At 38.8% G+C, this 21258-nt stretch overlaps 4 protein-coding genes across 6 annotated transcripts in view; 3 read left to right on the top strand and 1 right to left on the bottom strand.

Annotated features, from left to right (window-relative positions):
• The first annotated feature begins 312 nt into the window (after window positions 1–312).
• LOC136269132 (uncharacterized) lies at window positions 313–2149 on the top strand. The gene is made up of 5 exons (XM_066064613.1): window positions 313–462; window positions 912–972; window positions 1053–1171; window positions 1229–1367; window positions 1432–2149. Exons 1-5 carry the CDS (start codon window positions 386–388, stop codon window positions 1957–1959), a joined length of 924 nt encoding a protein of 307 aa, XP_065920685.1. The 5' UTR covers window positions 313–385; the 3' UTR covers window positions 1960–2149.
• Window positions 2150–5816: 3667 nt separating this feature from the next.
• Window positions 5817–21103, bottom strand: LOC136269123 (tetratricopeptide repeat protein 21B-like). Its single transcript, XM_066064598.1, has 33 exons — window positions 21000–21103; window positions 19830–19959; window positions 19666–19776; window positions 19328–19494; window positions 19170–19264; window positions 18932–18968; window positions 18722–18879; window positions 18586–18670; window positions 18438–18536; window positions 18222–18314; window positions 17892–17991; window positions 17747–17844; window positions 17560–17688; window positions 17350–17442; window positions 16792–16921; window positions 14506–14663; window positions 9703–9823; window positions 9299–9479; window positions 9081–9254; window positions 8684–8867; window positions 8371–8524; window positions 8193–8319; window positions 7935–8103; window positions 7687–7879; window positions 7440–7590; window positions 7213–7337; window positions 6871–7109; window positions 6708–6821; window positions 6606–6659; window positions 6316–6375; window positions 6140–6260; window positions 6020–6087; window positions 5817–5958 (listed from the first exon to the last, which is right to left on the bottom strand). The coding sequence occupies exons 1-33, from the start codon at window positions 21024–21026 to the stop codon at window positions 5881–5883; spliced, it is 4023 nt and encodes a 1340-aa protein (XP_065920670.1). The 5' UTR covers window positions 21027–21103; the 3' UTR covers window positions 5817–5880.
• Window positions 10046–14130, top strand: LOC136269134 (uncharacterized). Its single transcript, XM_066064615.1, has 5 exons — window positions 10046–10180; window positions 11008–11068; window positions 13111–13229; window positions 13286–13424; window positions 13487–14130. Exons 1-5 carry the CDS (start codon window positions 10107–10109, stop codon window positions 14012–14014), a joined length of 921 nt encoding a protein of 306 aa, XP_065920687.1. The 5' UTR covers window positions 10046–10106; the 3' UTR covers window positions 14015–14130.
• The window catches only part of LOC136269124 (cytoplasmic dynein 2 intermediate chain 1-like), a 36074-nt gene continuing 35912 nt past the window's right edge, over window positions 21097–21258 (top strand). For 2 of the 3 annotated variants that reach the window (XM_066064600.1, XM_066064599.1), the window contains exon 1: window positions 21097–21235. In XM_066064600.1, coding sequence (XP_065920672.1) covers window positions 21221–21235 — 15 coding nt within the window. In that variant the 5' untranslated portion in view covers window positions 21097–21220. The remainder of the gene's footprint in view (window positions 21236–21258) is intronic. The other variant, XM_066064601.1, reaches the window with a different exon arrangement.

The following is a 21258-nucleotide window of genomic DNA, read 5'->3' as shown; positions in this document are numbered from 1 at the left end:
TACTAACCAGTTTTCTTTGATTTTATTACATTTTATTACAGACAAGGCAGTTGTGAGGGTGCGGAAGGCTTCCACATGATTACCAAGCTGCTTATCCACTCTAGCCTTCAGTAAGGACTGCTCTGCACCTAACAGTGCACACCACAAGATTATAGTAAGTTCATTGTGCAATAAAAACCTTTGTGAAATTTGAAAACAACAACACAACAAGGCTTTGTGTACACATAAATTACTGGGCTTCTACACACCACAATATTATTGGTCTAATTAGTGGTCTGTGAATATTATTTAAGCACATTTGGTAAACAACCATCACTGCTGCGTTCATAATCTGGACGACTACTGTTCAAGTTGTTGGATGGTACATAGTTAACTATACAATTGAATGATGGAGCAGTCACATTTGCTACTTGTTCTCCTCACCGTTTGTGTTGTGGTTGTTATTGTCACTTCACATCAACAGTGAGTTTTCTTCATTATAGCTAATACTATAATTCAGTTTTACAGGATAGTTTAATAGTTGTAACTATATATGTACTAGTTATAATTCTTCAATATATAACTAATGGTGGAAAATGTGTTGAGAGTAGAGTACAGAAGTAGGAATTAACAGTATGAGGTAATCCTTCTTGAATCAGCACTTTAGCAAGCAATCTACTACCTTCATATCACTTATTCCATTAACTTGTAAAATGTGTTAGACACTATGTGCGTAGCTGGCTACAGCAGCTGATCATTAATGATAGACCAAAGAATGATATGTATGAATGCCAGTCTGATTATTCACAATTCACTATATCGGTATAATTAGAATTATTTTTTAAAATTTTAAGACTCCTATAAACACGCACAATACTCTAATAGAACAGTCACACAACATGGACACAAATTACTATCACTTCTCTCTGCAGGGATGATGACACACGGCTTGCTACTCTTCACTACAATAGTCATACTTACAAAAGAACTAAGGTACTGTTGTTATACACATACATTAAATAAAGATTCTAAAGGTTACTACCAACATTTCACATCCTATATCACAACTATAGCGTTCCCAACCAACTACTATCTGTAATACATCTACTGAGGGACAAGCTATCTATGATACTACTACTACAACTGATCACATTGTCTGGGTCTGTAAGACTCATAAATGGATCCCATTCCGGTAATATCACCTCTAACATATAAATACATGTATTTTTTTTCCTCCTATTAACCACAGGTTGTCTCCGTACACTGGACTAACCAAAGACCTCGCTGCTCAGTCCTGTAAAGAAATTAAACAAAAAGTAATTGATAACTGTAATACACCTCCTACCAGCAAAGCCTACTGGATAAACTACTATAAACAGCCAAAGCAGGTACATGTTAGCTACTTCTCATCATTTTCCTCACCCCATCACTCACTACATCTTCTAATAACAGGTCTACTGTGATATGACCTTGGATGGTGGAGGATGGACACTTGTATGGAAGAATTCATTCATGAACAACCTCCCACTATCTGACAACATGAGATATTACAGTGGATATTACAAGAATTGTACTAGTCCAGTTAATGGTGGATGGTGTAACATTCCTGACAAGGCAAGCTTTAGTCCCACAGAGCAGATGATTGTAGCCTACCACAACACAGCTATAGTCTACGCATACAAGGGAATATTTAACCGCAACATCGACTATGACTGGAGTGGGGGGATTCTACTGAACTTTAAGATGATTGTGGACAAGTGCACAAGCAAAAAAGGCATTCAGCCAGCCCCTTCTTACCTTTATATTCCTGGTATTACATTTGATAAAACATCACCATATGATTACTATCGCCATTGTGATACAATGTCTGGATCACTGACTAGTCCTAATGATTGTCGTTGGCATGATTGTCATCTACCATCATCCATTTCAGGAACACAAGAATTTGTTCAGATGACAATGGCAATCCTTGTGCGATAATTAAAACTGAGCTGAAGTACTGATTGGATGACTGCACAGTGCATAGCAGCAATATCTGTAGTATTTTTAAATAGTTATTATACAGAAACACTTGTTTTGAAATGTTATTAAATATACTGATAGTTTATGTTATAAATACACATTTACAAATGGCAAGGAAAACAAAACCTTGAAATACAGTCATATGAATTTTTACGTCACATCGTGTTCATCAGCAAGTGTATCATTAGCAACATCTAGAGGGATTTAATATATGTACAACTGAATCTGCAGATGCACACAGTGTACCCCATTGACAAGTTCATGTGAACCAGTGTATCATTCAATGCTTAAAAATATTTCATATGAGTCCAATGAGTATAGTAGTACAAAAGATCTATAGAGGGTTTGACAGGGTTTGATAGGTGCAGCATTGTAGTGGGTTATCCTGATTATCCAGGTCATAATCCGTCCTGTGGGTCACATCTGCTTTATTGAATACCTGGATCTGACCATGAGTGATAGTAATAAGCTCAATTGTACTGATGGAAATACAGTTGTATATACACAAGAATTTACATGGAACCATGCCCACTTTTGGGAATGTGTGTTGTTGTCTGTAGACATAATATGTGGAACCATGCAGTCCATGCTGACTATTATCGATACACTACATACATGGCATTGCTTCCACTTATTGAGTTGATGCACACCTCCATTTTAATTAACCCAGGTCACACCAAATATTTTGAGTTAATACATCTGTAGCAATTTGTAATCTTATTCAATTTATGACACATTGCTAAACATTCACATTGCATACTGTTATGGTTCATTTAATAGTATTTCAGCATTGCACATAATAATAACAGCTTCTAGCAGAACTTTAGCCCCGTATATTCTTATATGCAGCACAGTTATTTTTTCCCAAAATTGATGCAGCCTGTAAATGAATAAGGCCTTTGTTACTGAAGACTTTTGTGGAGCATATAGTTTAACAGTTATATAGCTGACACAAATATGTATACACATGTGGATCAGATTACCAGTGTACTCATTCATAGCATGTTCATTCTTCAGATGATTTGTATAGCTCAATGGTAATAAGTTTGAAGGATGCAGGAAGAGAAACACAAAACTAGTATGGCTTTGGACAGGTCATAATGTGAGACTGCAGACATCTGTTTCCCTTTTGTAATTTCTGGAAATCATGGCTCATTTGTAAAACAATCAACAATAAGCACGCACATTCCTTCTGTGGTTATACTTTATTCCTTAGCTTGCATGGTCTTGATCTAGTTGTTAGATTGGATGTACTAACAACTTTGAATGTCTTTTCAAACCAATAATTCCCTGGTGTATAAATGGGTGCAACCTCAGCCAGCATGTATGGGGTTTAAACAGTATATGAAACCAAAGTGGTAGTCTACAGTACACATTGCTGGTCTGATTGCTATCAGCTGATGAGATATGCATAAATTATGATATAGCTATATATGTGGTTAATTAGAGTCTATAAAGTAAAGTCTGGATTTGAGGGTTTTTCGTATGAGTTTACATCTGTAGGTATAATAGAAATACTCTATTTGGCTATAAGTAAGAGTCTATTTGGCTATAAGTAAGAGTATAGTAGTACATTGAGTAAATTTATGTAAGTTATCCACTGCATTCATTGTATGTAGTTAAGTGGCAGTGGATTCAGGAAGGAGCTATATAAGGTGGGATTGTTGGGCTATCCACCCTACACAGTGATGTTTGAAGCACACAATGCATACATTGGTATGCGTGCTATTCTAAGTGGTTTGGGAGCACAATTATATCTGTAAAGAAATTGACACTGCTGAAACTATACATAGCATTAGTCTGGTAGACTGTATCATAGACAATTCATTTTTCACTACTGTTATTTAAAGACTTAAGGGACCATCCATAATTTTCAGTCTTTATGCAAGCATCAAAGAGTACTCTTTTTTCTAATCCCCTCCCTCCTTCACAAAGCATACTGTATAAATGTTGATACTATGTACAGTATATACATGATGATTATTCATCATTTTATAACCATACGTGTGATTTAACCCCCTCCCCCTAGCGTACTCTTGCGTAAAGGCTGAAAATAATGGATGACCCCTAAAATAATATAATAGTTCTATTAAGAGTGATTAACAATTATTTTAACACTATTAGGTTATGAGAGTGGAGTATGCATACCCTATTTTCATCACTAATGCTTGGTATATAGCTACAGGCTGTAGTGATACTTGCATGTACAAGTGAACTATACAAATTCTTACCACTAATTTGGTTCCAAAACAATGATAATTATTATTATTTTGCGTCAGTGACTACAGTAAGTTTCTCTTGCCATAGCCATCAGTTCAATGATTGCATGATCCAAATTATAGTATATTAGTTGTGAGAATTTAGATACTTCATGCATGTATGCTTCACTGAGCTAGTAATGCTATATACTATACATTAGTGCATGAGGTATACTCCCAACTTAAGTATATAGAAATCAAAATACTGAGAGAAAATGCATGGTCTACTCCTTATGGATATGTTCCTGGACTTATTCAGAATAGCATGCACACTGCAGTGCATGCTTGTTGTGTATTTTGTATTTCAAACATCACTGTCTAGTGTTCGCCAAAGTTGATTCCCAACTTTTAGCTCCTTCCACTGGAACTGTTGGTCTGCATGTTTATTCGATCACACCATTAGAGCAGTTTTTCACACATTAGCTACATGGTTATTTGCTTTTGATCACCAAGCACTGCTGGCATGGCAGGTTGGACTCATATAGATTTTATCTCCTGACACCAAATCTCCTTAGCATGTCATCATGTATTCCTGTGGTGGACAGAAAAAGCATTTGTCTGTAACATTGCAACAGTCAAAGCAGTAACCTGGTGGCTGCCATGCCTTGGTCTGATAATATGTGAAGCCTTTGGGAATGCATCAGCAGTACCAGATGATCATGAAGCAATTTCAGCTTGTGTTGGTGCATTGGTCCATCCATGCTGGATGCGTGCATGCATAGGTTACAGATCACTATGACACACATAGTTCACAGGGATGCAGGCTTTAATAATTCAAATTGAGTTTTTGTAGTGCAGCCACACCTTTTGTGATGCCAGGCCAAGCTACACATATGTAACACTAGCTAGGTGATATTTATGTACAGGGAATTGAAAGCATACCTTAGTGTACACGTGCAAAGCACACTAGCATCCAATTACCTACCTAGGGGATGTTCCCTCCTCCCAAAGAAGACATTTTCTGACTAAAAATGGTGTTCGTCCGAACATTTTCCATTTTGATTGGACATAATGTCCATTCATAATGCACTCAGAAAATTCACCCAGAAGTTGCATTCTCTGAAATTGTTTGTATAACAGCTCTATTAGGGTATCTTGATCTTTTCATTGCTAGTGGGAAGCCTTAAATGTATGAGGCGGTTCCTAGCATGGGTAACATATAGGAAAAATCTGGTGCTTTTATCTAGAATGTACACATTTCTTCAAAATTGGCCATTAAGCTGCCTGACTATCTAGAAGTGATTCACAAACCCTTGCACATTTTATAAGTACTGGACATCAGTATAGGAAACCAACAAGATGAAGAAAATCAGCAAGCTTTCATAGCATAATGTATTTTTTATAGGATGAGCTGTCCTAATGCTCACAGCCTACTGTGGATCCTTACAGCTTTTATACTGCCAGGATTCTGCTTACACTGGTCAGCAGTGGCCAAAGTGGCCATGAAAAAACCAATACTTACATCAATATATCTTTGTTTCAGCCAATTTCGGCCACCACTCAGAATTTCTGGGCATGCAGAACCCTTGTCGGCATGCATGGCTTTGAACAACTGCATGATGATGATAATGACAGTTCATATAGTAAAAATAAATAATTACACTCTGCAGATAAAGGTAATTTATGCTCGTAATGCTAGTCTTGCCTTGTCCAAGATCTCCTTCCGGATTTTTGGATAGTTTGGATTAGCAGCCAGTATCTAATAACAAAAACATACATTAAAATGGCACACTTGCGCACAACAAACAGCAAATTCTTACCACATGACAGATATCTATTGCTTCAATGAATCTTTTAGCCTTGAGGTAGTTAAAAGCTAACTTGTAGCCTATAAAAAAGATAGTGCTATAATAATGGTGTTTATGTGTGTAGTGTGTTACCAATGTTAGGGCCAGTTTGGTAGCAATACCTCCATGCACTCTCATAGTGGTGTGCAGCATCTTGAAATGCTTGTTCTTTCTCAGAGATGTAGCCGATATACTCCCAGGCTTTGTAACATGACTGGATGATGATATTGTGATACATAAAACATCACACAAACACCCTATACACTAACCTTATTATAGTGTAGACATTTCTTTGCTAATAGTTCATTAGCTAAATCATACTTCCCAGTCTGTTAAAAGTTACAACAAAGAATACTATACACGTAAATATTGTACAACTGTTCACAAGCAGTACTCATCGGGATAGGGCCACAGTTACATCTAGGAACACAAAAACTGTGACCTAAATAATAAGTACACCTGCAAGGTAGCCATGTTTGGGAATGGCCACCATTAAATGGACTTCTAATACAGTGGCCGCTAAGTGCATTACACATTCTCCTTATATCTTATCACTCACCTGTATATAGATGTCTGACAATAGTAGCCAACTCTTCTCAAAATCATCTGCAAACTATATTTTGTATAACAAGAGTAACACACATCACGACAAAACACATACTGGTGTGCTCCATGGCAACTTTGATATTCTCTTCAACTGGTTACGTGCTTTAGGAGTTTGTTTCAAGATCATGTGAGCGGTAGCCATGCCAAGTAGTGCAGGAATGAAATCTTTCTGTAACAATTAAACTTCTTGTAATTACCACATGAAACTGCATACTAACCTCTCCACTAGCTATGTCAACAAATTTTTGCAGAGCATGCTCAGCATCAGGTTTCTTTTTGGAGGCTAGTAGGGTGTAGCTGGACAGTACTTGTTGTCTTAGTCTTGTAGTATTTGTTTTTGGTCTCAATTCTTTGATGAATCTCTCTGCAGTATGTAGGGCCATCATGTCTGAGTCTTGTTTCTCAACTGCTGATGTGCTGTTGTGGTCCTCTTCTATTGCCTTGAATGTCTCCCCTCCTGTAGCGGACCAGAACAAAGTATGATAAGGCAAATTTACCAATTTGCAAACAAAATAATGTTGTACACAATCTCACATAGACAATATAATCTGTGTACTCACCAACAGTCTCATTGTCAGGATTAAGGCAGATTTCTATCATGTTCATCAGAGCCTTCTCTCCCCATTCACTGTCCTTCCTTGACTGATTGAACTTCTGTAGTGCTGTAGTGGGGTCACTTCTGTACCTATATATACATACAACCATCAACACAGACAGCCCTTACGCATTGTAGCTATTCAGTTGTAATAGCAATTCCCTTGTATGTGCTATTTTGAGTATCACTCACCAATGGTATAGTCCCTGACAGTAGTTGTAGCCGGGATCATAGCTAGCTCTTGATGAACTCTTCTCTGCAGCAGTCAGCAAGGGAATAGCATCATCAAGTTGTCCTGCTCTTCGTAACATCTCCACTAACTGAGCCAATGCCTTATAACAGTCTGGAAGGTGACAGTATATAACATACATACAGTGCTTGAAGGAATAACTGCACAAACTAATAATACATACCATTGGAGTATTACACACTGACTTACTTGGTTTTCTAGAAAGGATCTGTTTATAGTGAGCAATGGCATTTGTGTAATCATTGGAGTGGAATTTTAGTTCGGCTAACATCAGTGTGGCATTATTATCATTGGGGAAGGTCTGTAGTACTGTCACTAACTCATGCTCAGCTGGCTTCAAGTTCTCCTGAGACATGTACAGTTTGGCTAGTGCCAAATGAGACTATACATAAATAACATTATTATATAAATACTAAGGTGGCCATTTTCATCATCACCTCATAATGGTCGGAGTTGTGTAAGATGGCTTCACGATAGAAACGTTCGGCAGTCTCATAGTTTTGTTCTTGCAGTGCTTGTTCGGCCATGTTAAATGCTATGGTGGAAGCTACATTGTTCTGTTCTTGGACAGCTTCTGGTTGCTCCACTCCTACTCGCTTAAGAACACTACGACAAAGAGGACTTCTTTAATACAAACTATCACAAGTAATACACTCTGTTCTTTTGCACTATGTAAGCTTCAAGTGTTCACCTACTTGTTCTGCATATCACGAGCGTTACTCAATGCTTTGAAGGCTTGTTGGGAGGACTCTAACTTCTGATATACTTTGGCCAGTAGCTGAAGACATTTGGTGTCTTCTATCAGAACTGACAACTGATTATCTAGAGTAATCATATAATAAAACAGAACTACCATCTTGTGATCTATTTCACCTTCTGGGTGCTCCAGAGAAGACTGTAGAGTGCGTTCAGCCTTGCTATAATTACGTATTTTGAGGTAGAGATTGGCTAAGTCCAGTCTCAGTACATATTGTAACTGTCCATGTTGGTCTAGTGACTTTAATGCCGATTCATAATAGTTCACAGCCTAGACAGTGAGAATAGTATCACATACATTGAATAAACTATATAAAAGTTTCACTGTGTGATACATTCTGTGTGCAGAAATTGAGTGCAGTTCAATAATAGATTGACAATTTGACATTAAAACACTCTATAACAGACTTTAAGTATTTGGGTTGATCACCTTGTTGTAGTGGTGGGTCCTCACAAGAGCTTGTCCTATTTTACTGGCCAGTGTTGCCCCACGTGGGTTCTTCTTTAGAGCTGTCTCATACACTTCTATGGCTTTGTCTGGTTCTTGTATGCTGATGTAAGCATCACCCAACAATAAGGCACTCTGAGTGCCAGGCTGTTGGCTTGCCAACTCTCTGAACAGATATAACACAAATCACATATTGATTGAGATATACACAATCGCACACATGTGCACACTTACACTACGCATATAGGTACACACACACACGCACGCACGCACACACACACACACACACTCGACTCCACTTATACATACATAAAATATGAAGCCTTTACTGATTATTCTTACATGTAAAGATGACATTTAGCACATTTGTTTTGCCTACTTGTAACACTGAATGTACTGCTCTTTGTTCTTCTGGTGCTTGAGGAAGATGTCAGCCATCTTTTTTCTGGCCTGTGTGTAGTGAGGATGATCAGGACCAACAGCTTTCAGGGCTGATAGGGCTTGTTCAATATTGCCACTGGCTATAGCCAGATCAGCATTTGCAATTGATATCCTAAACAGAATATTAAATACTGTAATAGAACACATACTGCACACCTCATTCCTTGTGATGTGGCTTCAAACTTTTTGGCAGCCTCTTCCATTAGTTCTTTGGCTTCAATTAGTCTGTTAAGTTGACAGTAAGCCTCACACAATTCCAGGTACACAGACACTTCATCACTAATGCTCAACTGTTGTTGATAATATATCTGTCCATGTGGCCGAGCTTGTTTGATGTCTGTAGGGTTAGCACACAACAGAGTGTGTTTAGAGCATGTGCAATACACATCACACATACACACATATGTATGCATGTACCCCGCACCCCCCCACCCCCCACACACACACACTTGGCAGCTGCCCACAGTACAGTGAACCGTGATGGCGCATGCACGCACACACACACACGCACATGCACACACACACACACCTAGATAGTCAACCATGACCACAATACTAACCAGTTTTCTTTGATTTTATTACAGACAAGGCAGTTGTGAGGGTGCGAAAGGCTTCCACATGATTACCAAGCTGCTTCTCCACTCTAGCCTTCAGTAAGTGATAGAATGGACTGCTCTGCACCTAAAAATGTATACCATAACACACTACAGTGATAGGTGCACGGTGCAACAACAACAATACACTGTGTAATAAACAACACAATGTGGTTTTCTACACCATGTGAATTTCTAGGCTTCTACATGCACCACAATATCATTAGTTCAGTGTGGTTTGTGAATATCATTTAAGCACATTTCATAAACAACCATCACTACTGCATTCACACATAAGTGGATGTTCTACGTAGCTAAAGTTTATGCTATAGCTGAAACTAATGGTACATGGTTAACTATACAATTGAGTAATGGAACAGTCATGTTTGCTATTTGTTCTCTTCTCCCTTTGTGTTGTGGTTGTTACTGTCACTTCACATCAACAGTGAGTTTTCTCATTACTGATTAACTAGTTATACTACAACTCAGTCTTACAGGGTAGTCTAATAGTTGTAGTAACAGTAATAGTTCTTTACTGTATATCAACTAATGGCGGAAAAGTGTTGAAAGAAGAAGCAGTGAACTATGAATTAATAGTACGAATCATCCTTCAATCCATCTTGAATCAGTACCTTTAGCAAACAAATCTAGAGCCTTCAGTTTGAGTTCATTATAAATGTCAAGCGTATTGTACACTACCACAGCTAACTACAGCAGCTGGCCATGAAGCAGTCTGGGGGGTCAATGGTTTCCAGAAGTTTAAAATCGAAAATATGAACAAGGTTGAATTACTTTAATAAAACTGTCACTAGAGTTTGAAGTATTCGTAACTAAAGGGATAGGTATAATGCACCTTTAGTGATGAGACCATATGGATTACGTCTTTCTACCACAAAACTATTTGAAATTGCTGTGGGTAAAGTAACACGAGGAGTTCAGAGCTGACCACTTTCACTAGGAGTACTTGACCTTGTGCTAGCTGAGCTCATTGATTTACTAGTTGATTACAGTATTTGTCTAGCACTTTTAACATCTCAGTGCTTGGGTGGTGGTAAACTCAGGTACAGTATAAGCTTTTCTGCCTTAGAGTTGGAAACCAGTCAGTAAATTTTCTAGAATCGACCCTGAACCAAAGAATATGCATGTATGTCAGTATGGTTATTGATAATCACTGTACTAGTATTTCAAATTATTCTTAATAGAACATACACAATACTCTAACAGAACGGACACAAAAACATGAACATTAATTACTATCATTTCTCTCTACAGGGATGATGACACACAACTTGCTACTCATCACTACAATAGCCACACCTCCAACAGAACTAAGGTACTATAAAGTCTGGTTGTTGGGCACATGTGCTTACAATGACCAGAGGAAAGCAACTGTCAAAACGGTACTACTTTTTTTCATTAAACACATACGTTTAATAACCATGCAAAGTCAGGTGCCAGCCACATAATTATGTATATAGATTTAATTCATGATACAGCTATTGTAATGAGAGGAGCATGGTTGTGGTGTATCTGGTAAGTGAACTTCTTCATACAGGCACAGAGCAAGTAATGCAGCAAGTCATTCATCAAATATCAGGGGCAGAGAACATAGGGGGAGGGGGGGGGGGGGAAGTCATGTGGGGTGGTTGCCATTTAAAAGTCATCTACACTTTAAAATGCAAATCACGCCAATACTAGGGGGTCTGGGGGCATGTCCTCACAGAAAAAAAATTGAAATTTTAATGCATATTTAAGAATAGCTTGAATCTGAGAGTTTTCAGTGGAACATTAGGATGCTCTATGATAACTATCATTATAAGATACTGTACAAGTAGATACATCAGTAAACGAAGGCATTTCAGAAAGACTCATGCACTTGATTTATGGATAGATATATCTGTTAATGGAGACAGATTGGATAAATTACATAACTTATATGTTTCTGCTAAACGATCTATTGGAGTAGTTAGGTGACTGCTCTATTAGAGTATCTTGATCTCCTGCACTCCAATACTGATTTACGTAATATTCATAACCTGTAGCACAAATCCTAGACAAAGTTGACTAATGAGTGAAGAGGTACAATAGTTGCTGCACTTAGCCTATGAGCATGGGAAAACTGGGAAGGGGGAGGGGAAGGCCCCTCCACTCTTCAAAGTGAGGAGGTGGTTGCCCCCCCATTTCTCTGCACCTGTCAAATATATAGTAGCAGAGTGTATAATAAACCCCCTTCTATTGTTTTTACAACTGAGTTATGTAGCTAGCTAGCTAATTACATATGAGGCTAGCAAATTTTTACATGCTAATCTCATTGTTCCGTGTGCATGGCTTAGACGCAGATAGTTTTTGCATTTGCGTTTATCAGTATTAGAGATGCTGCACGAAGTGGTAGCCTTCATGAGAACCAGATGGTAATAGACAACAAGTAAAGACTTGAAAGGCATACAAACTTCCGGTTTGAACTATTTGATAGAGCAGCCTTTCGTCTCTTTGTGTACCAAGTTGTAAGTAAATCACACCAGCATTGTGGGCTAAACTGCAAACCTCATCGTTTGCCATTCCTTGATCACCAGTACGTATTATTAAACTGTAGTACTTCACTCAATGACCAATTTTCGAACAGTTTGCACATTCCAATGAATTACTCACTAGGAAATTACCTTGCCACTTTGAGGTTTCTATGACTACCAGATAACAGTCTACAACCAAAATTTTACGGAGACTGAATGCACTGTTCATGAGTTATTCAAGTTTGACTGAAACAATGGTTGTGATAGGTGCTACCGTTTTGTTCATAACTTGAAGTCTCCTTGCTCGATTTACTTAAAACTTGAAACTCAGGAAGAACAAAGATCACTCTATTAAAAGATCCAAACTGGAAGTATGTGTGTAGTTGTGGTGAGAAGTTACAGGTGCTTGTTAAAATAATTGTAATTTTGTTCGTTTCGTGCTTCCGCGTATCCACTATGCACCAGAGCCTCTGGAGTGCTTTACCAAAAGAAACTACCAAAGGACACTATTGTAAATGTTGTATTGTTGGCAGTAAGTGTTTAGTTAGCCTTTATTCATCTTCATCCGTTGTATAGCTTGCTTAGTGTATTAAGACGTACCGTCTGATAATAGGTGACTTATGCTAATAGGCTTAGTTTTTTTACTCAATCTTGCATGATTCAATGTAACCACAAGTAATAAAGAACACAAATGGATGGGTTTAGTACATATGATGTAGCATGATTAGATAATCCTGAAAACTACTTCTTCAACCAATCAGCAATGATTAGAAATGAGTAAGCAAGTAGTATGTATTTACATGTGCTGACAACCAGACTCTAAGGTAACTACAACACTTCACTACATCCTATATCACCATTATAGCGTTCCCAACCTACCACACCCTGTACTACCTCTAGTGAGGGACAAGCTATCTATGATACTACTACTACAACTAATCACATTGTCTGGGTCTGTAAGACTCATAAATGGATACCATTCCAGTAATATCACCTCTAACATGTCAATACTAATACATTCCTCCTCCTATTAACCACAGGTTATCTCCATACACTGGATTAACTAAATATCTTGCTGCTCAATCCTGTAAAGAAATTAAACAGCAAGTAATTGATAACTGTAATGAGCCTCCCACTAGCAAAATTTACTGGGTCAACTACTATAAGCAACCAAAGCAGGTATGTTAGCTGTTTCTCATCATCTTCCTCACCCCATCACTCACTATATCTTCTACTAACAGGTCTACTGTGATATGAACTTGGATGGTGGAGGATGGACACTTGTATGGAAGAATTCATTCATGGACAACCTCCCACTATCTGACAACATGACACATTACAGTGGATATTACAAGAATTGTACTAGTCTAGTTGATGGTGGATGGTGTAACATTCCTGATAAGGCAAGCTTTAGTCCCACAGAGCAGATGATTGTAGCCTACTACAACACAGCTATAGTCTATGCATACAAGAGAATATTTAACCGCAACATCGACTATGACTGGAGTGGAGGAATTCTACTGAACTTTACGATGATTGTGGATGAGTGCACAAGTAGTAATGGTGTCCAACCAGCTCCTGCAATTGATCAAATTACTGGCATTACATTTGACAAGAGAACACCATATGATTATACTAGCAATTGTGACACACTGTTTGGACCACTGACTAATCCTGGTGACTGTCGCTGGGGGGACTGTGACCTACCATCATCTATTTCAGAAACACAAGAATTTGTACAGATGACAATGGCAATCTTTGTTCGCTAACTAAACTAAGTCTAACTTGTAGCACAGTTTATGTTGATTGAGTAATAGTAGGAGCAAGCAGTTGTAGATCTGTTATATTGGTTTAAAATTAGTCCTTGGTTAGTGCGTGAAGTGCAAACAGCACATTGTTTTACATGAATATAAGCCAAAACAACCAAGGGTATGAAAAAGGGTGTGGCCTGTAAGTAAGACAGCAAAGTTGATGACCAACAATTGTCAATCAATAATGAAAGTCTTGCTGTCCAGCAGCATCACTTGACCAATTATACAGCCGGTTTTCTAGGGCCAGTATAACAGCCATTGTCTTTATCATCAATTTCATCATTGTGGCAATTATGATAATATTGGGTTACTGTAATTTCAATAATAGGGGAATTGTTTCCATTCACTATCCCGGTGTTACAATATAAATGAGATACTACCCACCCTAGCTTGGGATAGTAATACACAATCAAATTCATGGTCACACACTGACAGACATACAAACATACATCGAAGCTGTGACTGAGAGCCTTCTCCAGAGAGGACTCTGCCATTTTTGGGGCCTTCATGTGAAGGCAAATCTCAGCCATTAGTAAGTGACCATCACAGAAACCATCATGTTGGTCTAGGCATCTCTGCAACACTCCCTGAGCAGACTCCAGATTGCCTAAAAGGAATAGAGAACAAAAAAAAATATATGTGATATTTTCTATAACAAGTATAAAGAAACATTAGAAATTCTATATTTGAGTAGGGATAGAAATAAGCAAGGAAACAATACACCTACAGTTATACTAGTGGACATTTACTTCCTACTTCAGTCATATAGCTGCAGGCACAGGCCCGTAGCCAGGGGGGGTTCAGGGAGTTCTGAAGAACTGCCCTCTTGGAAAAAAGGTCCACAATTTCAGTAAAAAGGTCCATAATTTAACCCAAAAGGTTCACAATTTTAGTATACAAGTCCAAATTTTCAAGAGCAAAAGTCCATTAGCTACAGTTTACTAGATACCACTAATAAAAAGCTAAATTAAGTGCTCCGAGTAACTCATTCAGTGCTTGTATTAAATGCATTGCAAGATCGAGATACTCTAATAGAGCAGTCAACCGCTCTAATAGAACAATCACTCTAATAGAACAGTCACAATTACATTTTCTTTTAAAAGCTACTTAAGTTACATGTAGATTGTCTAAACCGAGCTTTCATTAAAATATAAGATTTTGGTGGACAAGTCTCTCCATGCAGAGCCCACGAATAGCATCCATGCTTCAACTCCATGCAATGTGTAAATTTCATTGTTTAAAACACTCTTTGTTCTGCTTCACTGCCCCTGTTGATCATGGCAGAGTGCTCAATCTTTCCAATTCTTATTCACTGTGACATTCCAATATATTATATTTAGACACATGCATGTGCAGATGGTATAATTATTATAGTAGCAGTAGAGATATTTTTCCAGATGTCATCCATACAGCTGGTCTTCAGCTTACCTAACAAAATTGTTATTTTTATTGACTGAAATGCTACTAAATCCAACCTTTTAGAATCTATTTTCAAAAATTTTCCTGGGGGGGGGGGGGGGGGGCATGCCCCCAGACCCCCCTAGTTTCAGCATGCTTTGCATGCTGGGTGCGCACACCATAATATAATCTGAATCATGTCATATAAAAAGGTCCACTTTTCTTCTAAAAGAACCTACCCAGATAAAAGTCTGGCTACGGCCCTGAGGTATAGATGACCTCCTTGTTTTTTATTTATTAAATTTCTAATATTTCCTTATATATACTTGTTTGTTTACTGGTGAACGACACATACCACATCAAAGGGGAAAAAACAACAACGCACTACCCAACTATCAATTACTGAAAAACGTTGTTTCTAATTCGTTTTGTTTTCAGCTTTATTAAATGCCCCAGCCAATCAATCCAGTCACTACGGAAATTGTGCAAACGCATGTCCTGACTATTAATTAGTTGTAAGCAAATGGCTATTTTGCTTTTCTCCAGGTATGTTCTACCCGTTATACAGCATTACAAACAAAGAATAGTACAAGAAGGGCCTCTGGAATCAATCCACTCACTATAGAAATTACAGGTGATTCTCGTAACAGCCAGCTTGCAGTGAAGTCACAGCGTGTTACCACAAAGCAACGCCTTTGAGGCAGTGAAGAAAGAAATTGGACACAAAGGAGGACGAAGGTAAGTCCACGATGCATGCATTGTAGTTGCTGCGGTTGGTGAAAAGGCACCTTGGGCCAAAGCAACATCGAACAGTGAAGAAATTAATTCCAAGCATTAGCCATAGTTGAGTTGTGCTTGGCTGAAGGCATCAGATAGTAGAAAATTCAGTTAAATAATAGAACTTGTTGGAAGGGTTTGGCCATGGGGTTGCTCTAAAAGCATATTGGGTTTGTTTATGCTTAACCAATATCACCAAGCTGTTTTGAAGGAAAAGTGAGGCTGATTTTTTGGGTAATATTGAAGGGCAAGAAACCCAAACCTCCATGATCCCTACTATACAGTACATCTCCAATGAACATGTAAGATTTTTGAACAAGACACTTTAGCAGAATGCAGAAACTATACTTCACCATAATAAGGTAGTTTTGAGTAATACCACACTCTTTAAAACTAGTATTAGTGTTTCATCAGGGTAGTCAGATTCTCATGCAACCACTGTTGTCTAATTACAAGTAGCCATTTTGATATAAGTCATGGAGGATCCTTTGAATTCCATAGAATACTCAAAACAAATTATGAAAAACCCTTAATGGACTGATCACACACTATTCACTCACCAGACAAGTAAGTGATCTTGGTTAGCAGGTACTGAACATCAATCAGTCCTGGAGTGAACTTCATCAATGGCTCCAGTACATAGTTACATCTCTTCAATACCATAGGTACTGCACTGCCAGGTGGACCAGGCTGTACACAATTATATTATCTGGTGAAACAATGGTGGCTTAATTATTGTCTTTAATTGCTTTGCTCTTACATGATTTTTGGAAATATCTTAATTGTGATGAAAATTTCAGTGTAACTAGTAATTGAGGCACACATGACTGCTCTACTAGGCTATTAGAGTATCTCAATTTTTAAATTCTATTCACTCAAATTCATTAAATTTGTAAATGCCTCAATGGTAACAACACCACTATAAAAAAAGTACATTGTTAGTGTTCTACACTTCCAGCACTGCCCAAAATGATTGCTATGTTGGTAGTGGTTGCTTTTATTAGAGTTGTGTGCAACAATCTGTAATGGTTTGAAGCTACTAAATGGTCCCCAGGGGTTCAGATAATTGAGTTGGTAGAGTATACAGTGTGTGCAGGTATAATTCTGCAGTATCGCACCTCAGTAGGAGCATATCCCAGCATGATACGTGTAACCTGTATCAACAAGTCTGGATCCAGTAACTTGAAGTATTGAATACCAAATGGCTGCCCCTATAGAGTAACAAAAACAATGCCGTGAATGATTGCATACCTACGTGTTATATGATGGAGTTTAATTCAGAAATGCAATAATAATTAAGGGATTTATTTATGAGTGGTACTACACACCTTAAGGACAGCAAAATGAACGTCAACCGCTTCTTGCAGCAAGGTCATCACTGGATTGTCTGATGAATCACCAAGTGATGAAGCCTTATTTCTTTTTTGTGCTAGCAGTGCACTCACATACAGTAACTCCTAGTGAGACAAGACAAACAAAATGTTCAAAGAGGCCTAAAATATTAGAATAACTAACGGTGTTCTTGCCAATGGATGACTGTATCTCAGTGAGAAACTCAATTTGTTGTTCAGCCTCATCCAATTTGCCATCCATGACTTGCCAGTATATGATACCTGTCACCATTAGAAGGTAAACTGAATACCACAACTACTATACTTACCAGACAGGGCTGGTACACTAGTCTCATCCAACTGAAAGGCTTTTTCATAAGTTTGTACAGACTCTCGAGAATTTCCTTGCAACTTGAGCACATGAGCTAACTACAGGAAATAAAACTATTACCTCAATTGTTCACATTGATGTTGGTGTGTGCAACTAAACTATACATGCATGTGTATTGATGAGTGTGTGTGTGTGTGTGTGTGTGTGTGTGTGTGTGTGTGTGTGTGTGTGTGTGTGTGTGTGTGTGTGTGTGTGTGTGTGTGTGTGTGTGTGTGTGTGTGTGTGCGCGCACTAAATATTGTTTGTGTCAGTATAAGTTACCACACACCTCAGTGACATACACTGCATTGGTAGGTGCCAACTGTATGGCCCTCTCCAATAAGGTAGATGTCTGTTGTAGGACTATAGAACTCCTCCCACACTATCAATAAGAAGTTACTATTATAACTGAAACCCAAAAAAAACCAACAATATGTAGTTCAATGATCAGATCATATCCATGGATCAGAAACTAAACTTACTAATCAACACCGTACCTACTCACCAGTCTAGTAAAGGCCAATGACATATCATAGTACAAGTGATGGTTGCTGGGTTCAAACCTGTCCAGCAAGCTCAACAGCTCTCCAAGTTTAACAGATGCCTATAAGCACACACATGACACAACCAAATGTAACCACATGTCAATATACCTGTGAATAGTCACCCTCTTGGGCTAGGAAACTTAGAGCAATGACTCTAATTGCTTCAATACAGTTAGTATCTGCTTGAAGGCATCTGATAATGAATGGGTGTGGCTAGCTGAACATGCATGTCAGCCACACCTACCTATGTGCAGTCTCCACAGCTTGCTCCCAATCCTGCAGCGTTAGCTGGACATGTGTTTTGACCAATAGTGTTGGGAGACAGTCCGGATAACTTGCTATCGCCTGATTGACTACTTCAAGGGCATGGCTGAAGTGACATCTTGAAACATAGTATTGCACCTGCAAGATGATTAGTGGGTGGGGCTGCACATGGCTAACAATATCAACAAACCTTTCCCAAGAGACCATCCAGGGGCTGACGTTGAGTACTAGTATGAATTGCACAAAATCAATGCATATGGAATAAAAAATTGTAGGGGCAAACTGTTCACAGTGAAAAAGAAATTAGTGAATGGTTCAATACAATAAATATTGAACATACTATTTTATTGACTTGGTAAAGATCATAAACACAAAAAAATGTTCTTCATAGAAAATGTGCTGTTATATCAGTCAACAGATGTACGTACTTTATTGACAATGCTTCTTCAAAGTATTTCATTGACTTCTTCACAGCACTTTCTCGGCCACAAGTTAAGTCTATCCAGCCGTGAAGGATTAGTGACTACAATGAAGTTAGGCTGATTCATAGTGCATTATTGCGTGCGTGCGAGTGCCAAAAACACACCTCTACACTTTTGGTGGACATCTTCAGAGCACGTTCAACATACTCCCTAGCCTTGTCATGTTTTCCTGACAGCCACAAGTACATTCCAGCCAGGTAGAGTGCCCGTTCACCACATGTCTGTCGTTCTGTCTTTACCTTCTTCTCCAAAGCATGTACGGTGTCCTTGTCTATAGGGAATTAAAATACAAGTAGCCAGATGTTGTTCATTTTTAGTGGGACATGACCCAATGAAAAAGAAATTAAACGGTTTGGCTATGTGAATTACTAATACTGGTCTTTATAAATAGACAGACATATTGACATTTACAACACAGCATACACACAAACACTATACACACCTACAGTTTTGCACTTTTTATGAGCATATACTAGTAACATTGCAGAGCACAAGACAGTGTCTCGCTTGTCTTGAATTGTCTCCAACTCCCTCATTGCTTCTGATATGGAGTCTACAAAGGGAAATGGTCAACCAAAGCTGTATTTATCAGTGGCTATCCCTTACTCTCCATGGCTAGGGAGTATGCCCGCCAAAATGTCAACTCTGAGTCTGCTCCGGACTTCTGTTCACATTCTAATACCAACTGTTGTATGTGATGGTAGTACTTCTTTCTAGCATAGTAATGAATGATGGCCTGCCATGGAAACAGCAGTATATAAACACACACAAACCAAAGTTTTCAACTACCATATATACAGTCACTACCCAGTTGGGAGTTGACTGGATTAGCTGTGCACTACTAAGGTACTATGAGCAAGAATTTCTATTATGAACTCTTGCTATGAGTCAATCCTTCTGGATACAGGACTACAACCTCACAGAAGTGAAAGTATGGGCACTTCAAGAGTGAATTCTCACCTGAAGTCCCCACCCAACATTAGGTCCCTAATAACACAGCTGGGAAGACTGGAGCAATTCAAGTACAGATAGCTCAAGGAATACTACTATAGCAAAACTTGGCATTACAGCTGTACCAAGTAATAACTTGCCACTACCAGACCAGTCTCAAGGCTGGTACACTTACCACTTGCCTGTGCTGCCTACCCACACTGGGCACTACTCAGGTGCTGGGAGTCAGCACAGGTAAATCATTCTGGGAGTAACCCATAGTTGGCTGTGCCATGTCTCACAAGTGAAAGTGTGGGTACCTAAAGTCCCACCTGGTCCTTGACCCACTATGGACAGTTGGCATTTGCTTCCCAGGGTACCCATTGATGTCACAGCTGGGTGGGCTGTCACCGGATTCCCATTTAGACTGGAGCAGTGAGTGTGCGCGCACACACGCACAAGCCTATGGCAGACATGCAAAACACAGCTATTGCCACCCAACAAATCAGCACTGGGGTGCCTGTACACCACTCAGGCACTTGAATCTTGCACAGACAAATCCTCCTGGGGCAGGACAGGACGAATGTCCAGGTCTTATGGAGAAAGTAAGTAAGACAAAAGACAGCTGGGAATTTGCTTCCCCAGCTTGGCATAATGTTGAACCTTGATTACCAGACCGATGCTCTAGTCTAGCTATGCTGCCTCACACAACACACTGGCTGCGTACTCCATTTTGGAAAATTTTGTGTTTACATCATGCTCATTAATTAGAATACACTATATCTATGACTACAGAATGCTCTAGACTGTTATTACTAACAGAACGTTACACACTACAGTCATTACCAGATTGCAATTGTTGTCCGCTGACATGTTTTATTTCTGTAGCACCAAGGGGCAAGCTCTTAGCAACAAGGTATCAAAAATAACACCATCACTCACGGCTGTCACGAATTATAAAAATTATTTTGGATAGCGGTATCATAATTTTTAGTGTGACTCAGCCAAGCACAAGGCAGAAATGATCGTGTACGCTTAAACCCGTTGAGATACGAATTCCATTACCGATGCCTGGGAAGGAGGTAAGCGTTGATTGTAGTTTTGT

Source organism: Dysidea avara, chromosome 10 (assembly GCF_963678975.1).
Source record: "Dysidea avara chromosome 10, odDysAvar1.4, whole genome shotgun sequence".
Taxonomy (NCBI): Eukaryota; Metazoa; Porifera; class Demospongiae; order Dictyoceratida; family Dysideidae; genus Dysidea; species Dysidea avara.
This window is presented reverse-complemented; position numbering and strand designations above follow the sequence as displayed.

Bases quoted from the DNA above. Each gene is read 5' to 3' on its own strand.
- LOC136269132 (XM_066064613.1), top strand. From the start codon at position 386: ATGATGGAGCAGTCACATTTGCTACTTGTTCTCCTCACCGTTTGTGTT. The intron at 463-911 runs GTGAGTTTTCTT...TTCTCTCTGCAG, and splicing joins ATTGTCACTTCACATCAACA to GGATGATGACACACGGCTTG. The intron at 973-1,052 runs GTACTGTTGTTA...TCACAACTATAG, and splicing joins ATACTTACAAAAGAACTAAG to CGTTCCCAACCAACTACTAT.
- LOC136269134 (XM_066064615.1), top strand. From the start codon at position 10,107: ATGGAACAGTCATGTTTGCTATTTGTTCTCTTCTCCCTTTGTGTTGTG. The intron at 13,230-13,285 runs GTAATATCACCT...TATTAACCACAG, and splicing joins CATAAATGGATACCATTCCA to GTTATCTCCATACACTGGAT. The intron at 13,425-13,486 runs GTATGTTAGCTG...TTCTACTAACAG, and splicing joins ACTATAAGCAACCAAAGCAG to GTCTACTGTGATATGAACTT.
- LOC136269123 (XM_066064598.1), bottom strand. From the start codon at position 21,026: ATGTCAGCGGACAACAATTGCAATCTG. The intron at 18,315-18,437 runs GTGAGTAGGTAC...TCTTATTGATAG, and splicing joins CATTGGCCTTTACTAGACTG to TGTGGGAGGAGTTCTATAGT. The intron at 6,088-6,139 runs GTAACACACTAC...TCTTTTTTATAG, and splicing joins CCAAACTGGCCCTAACATTG to GCTACAAGTTAGCTTTTAAC.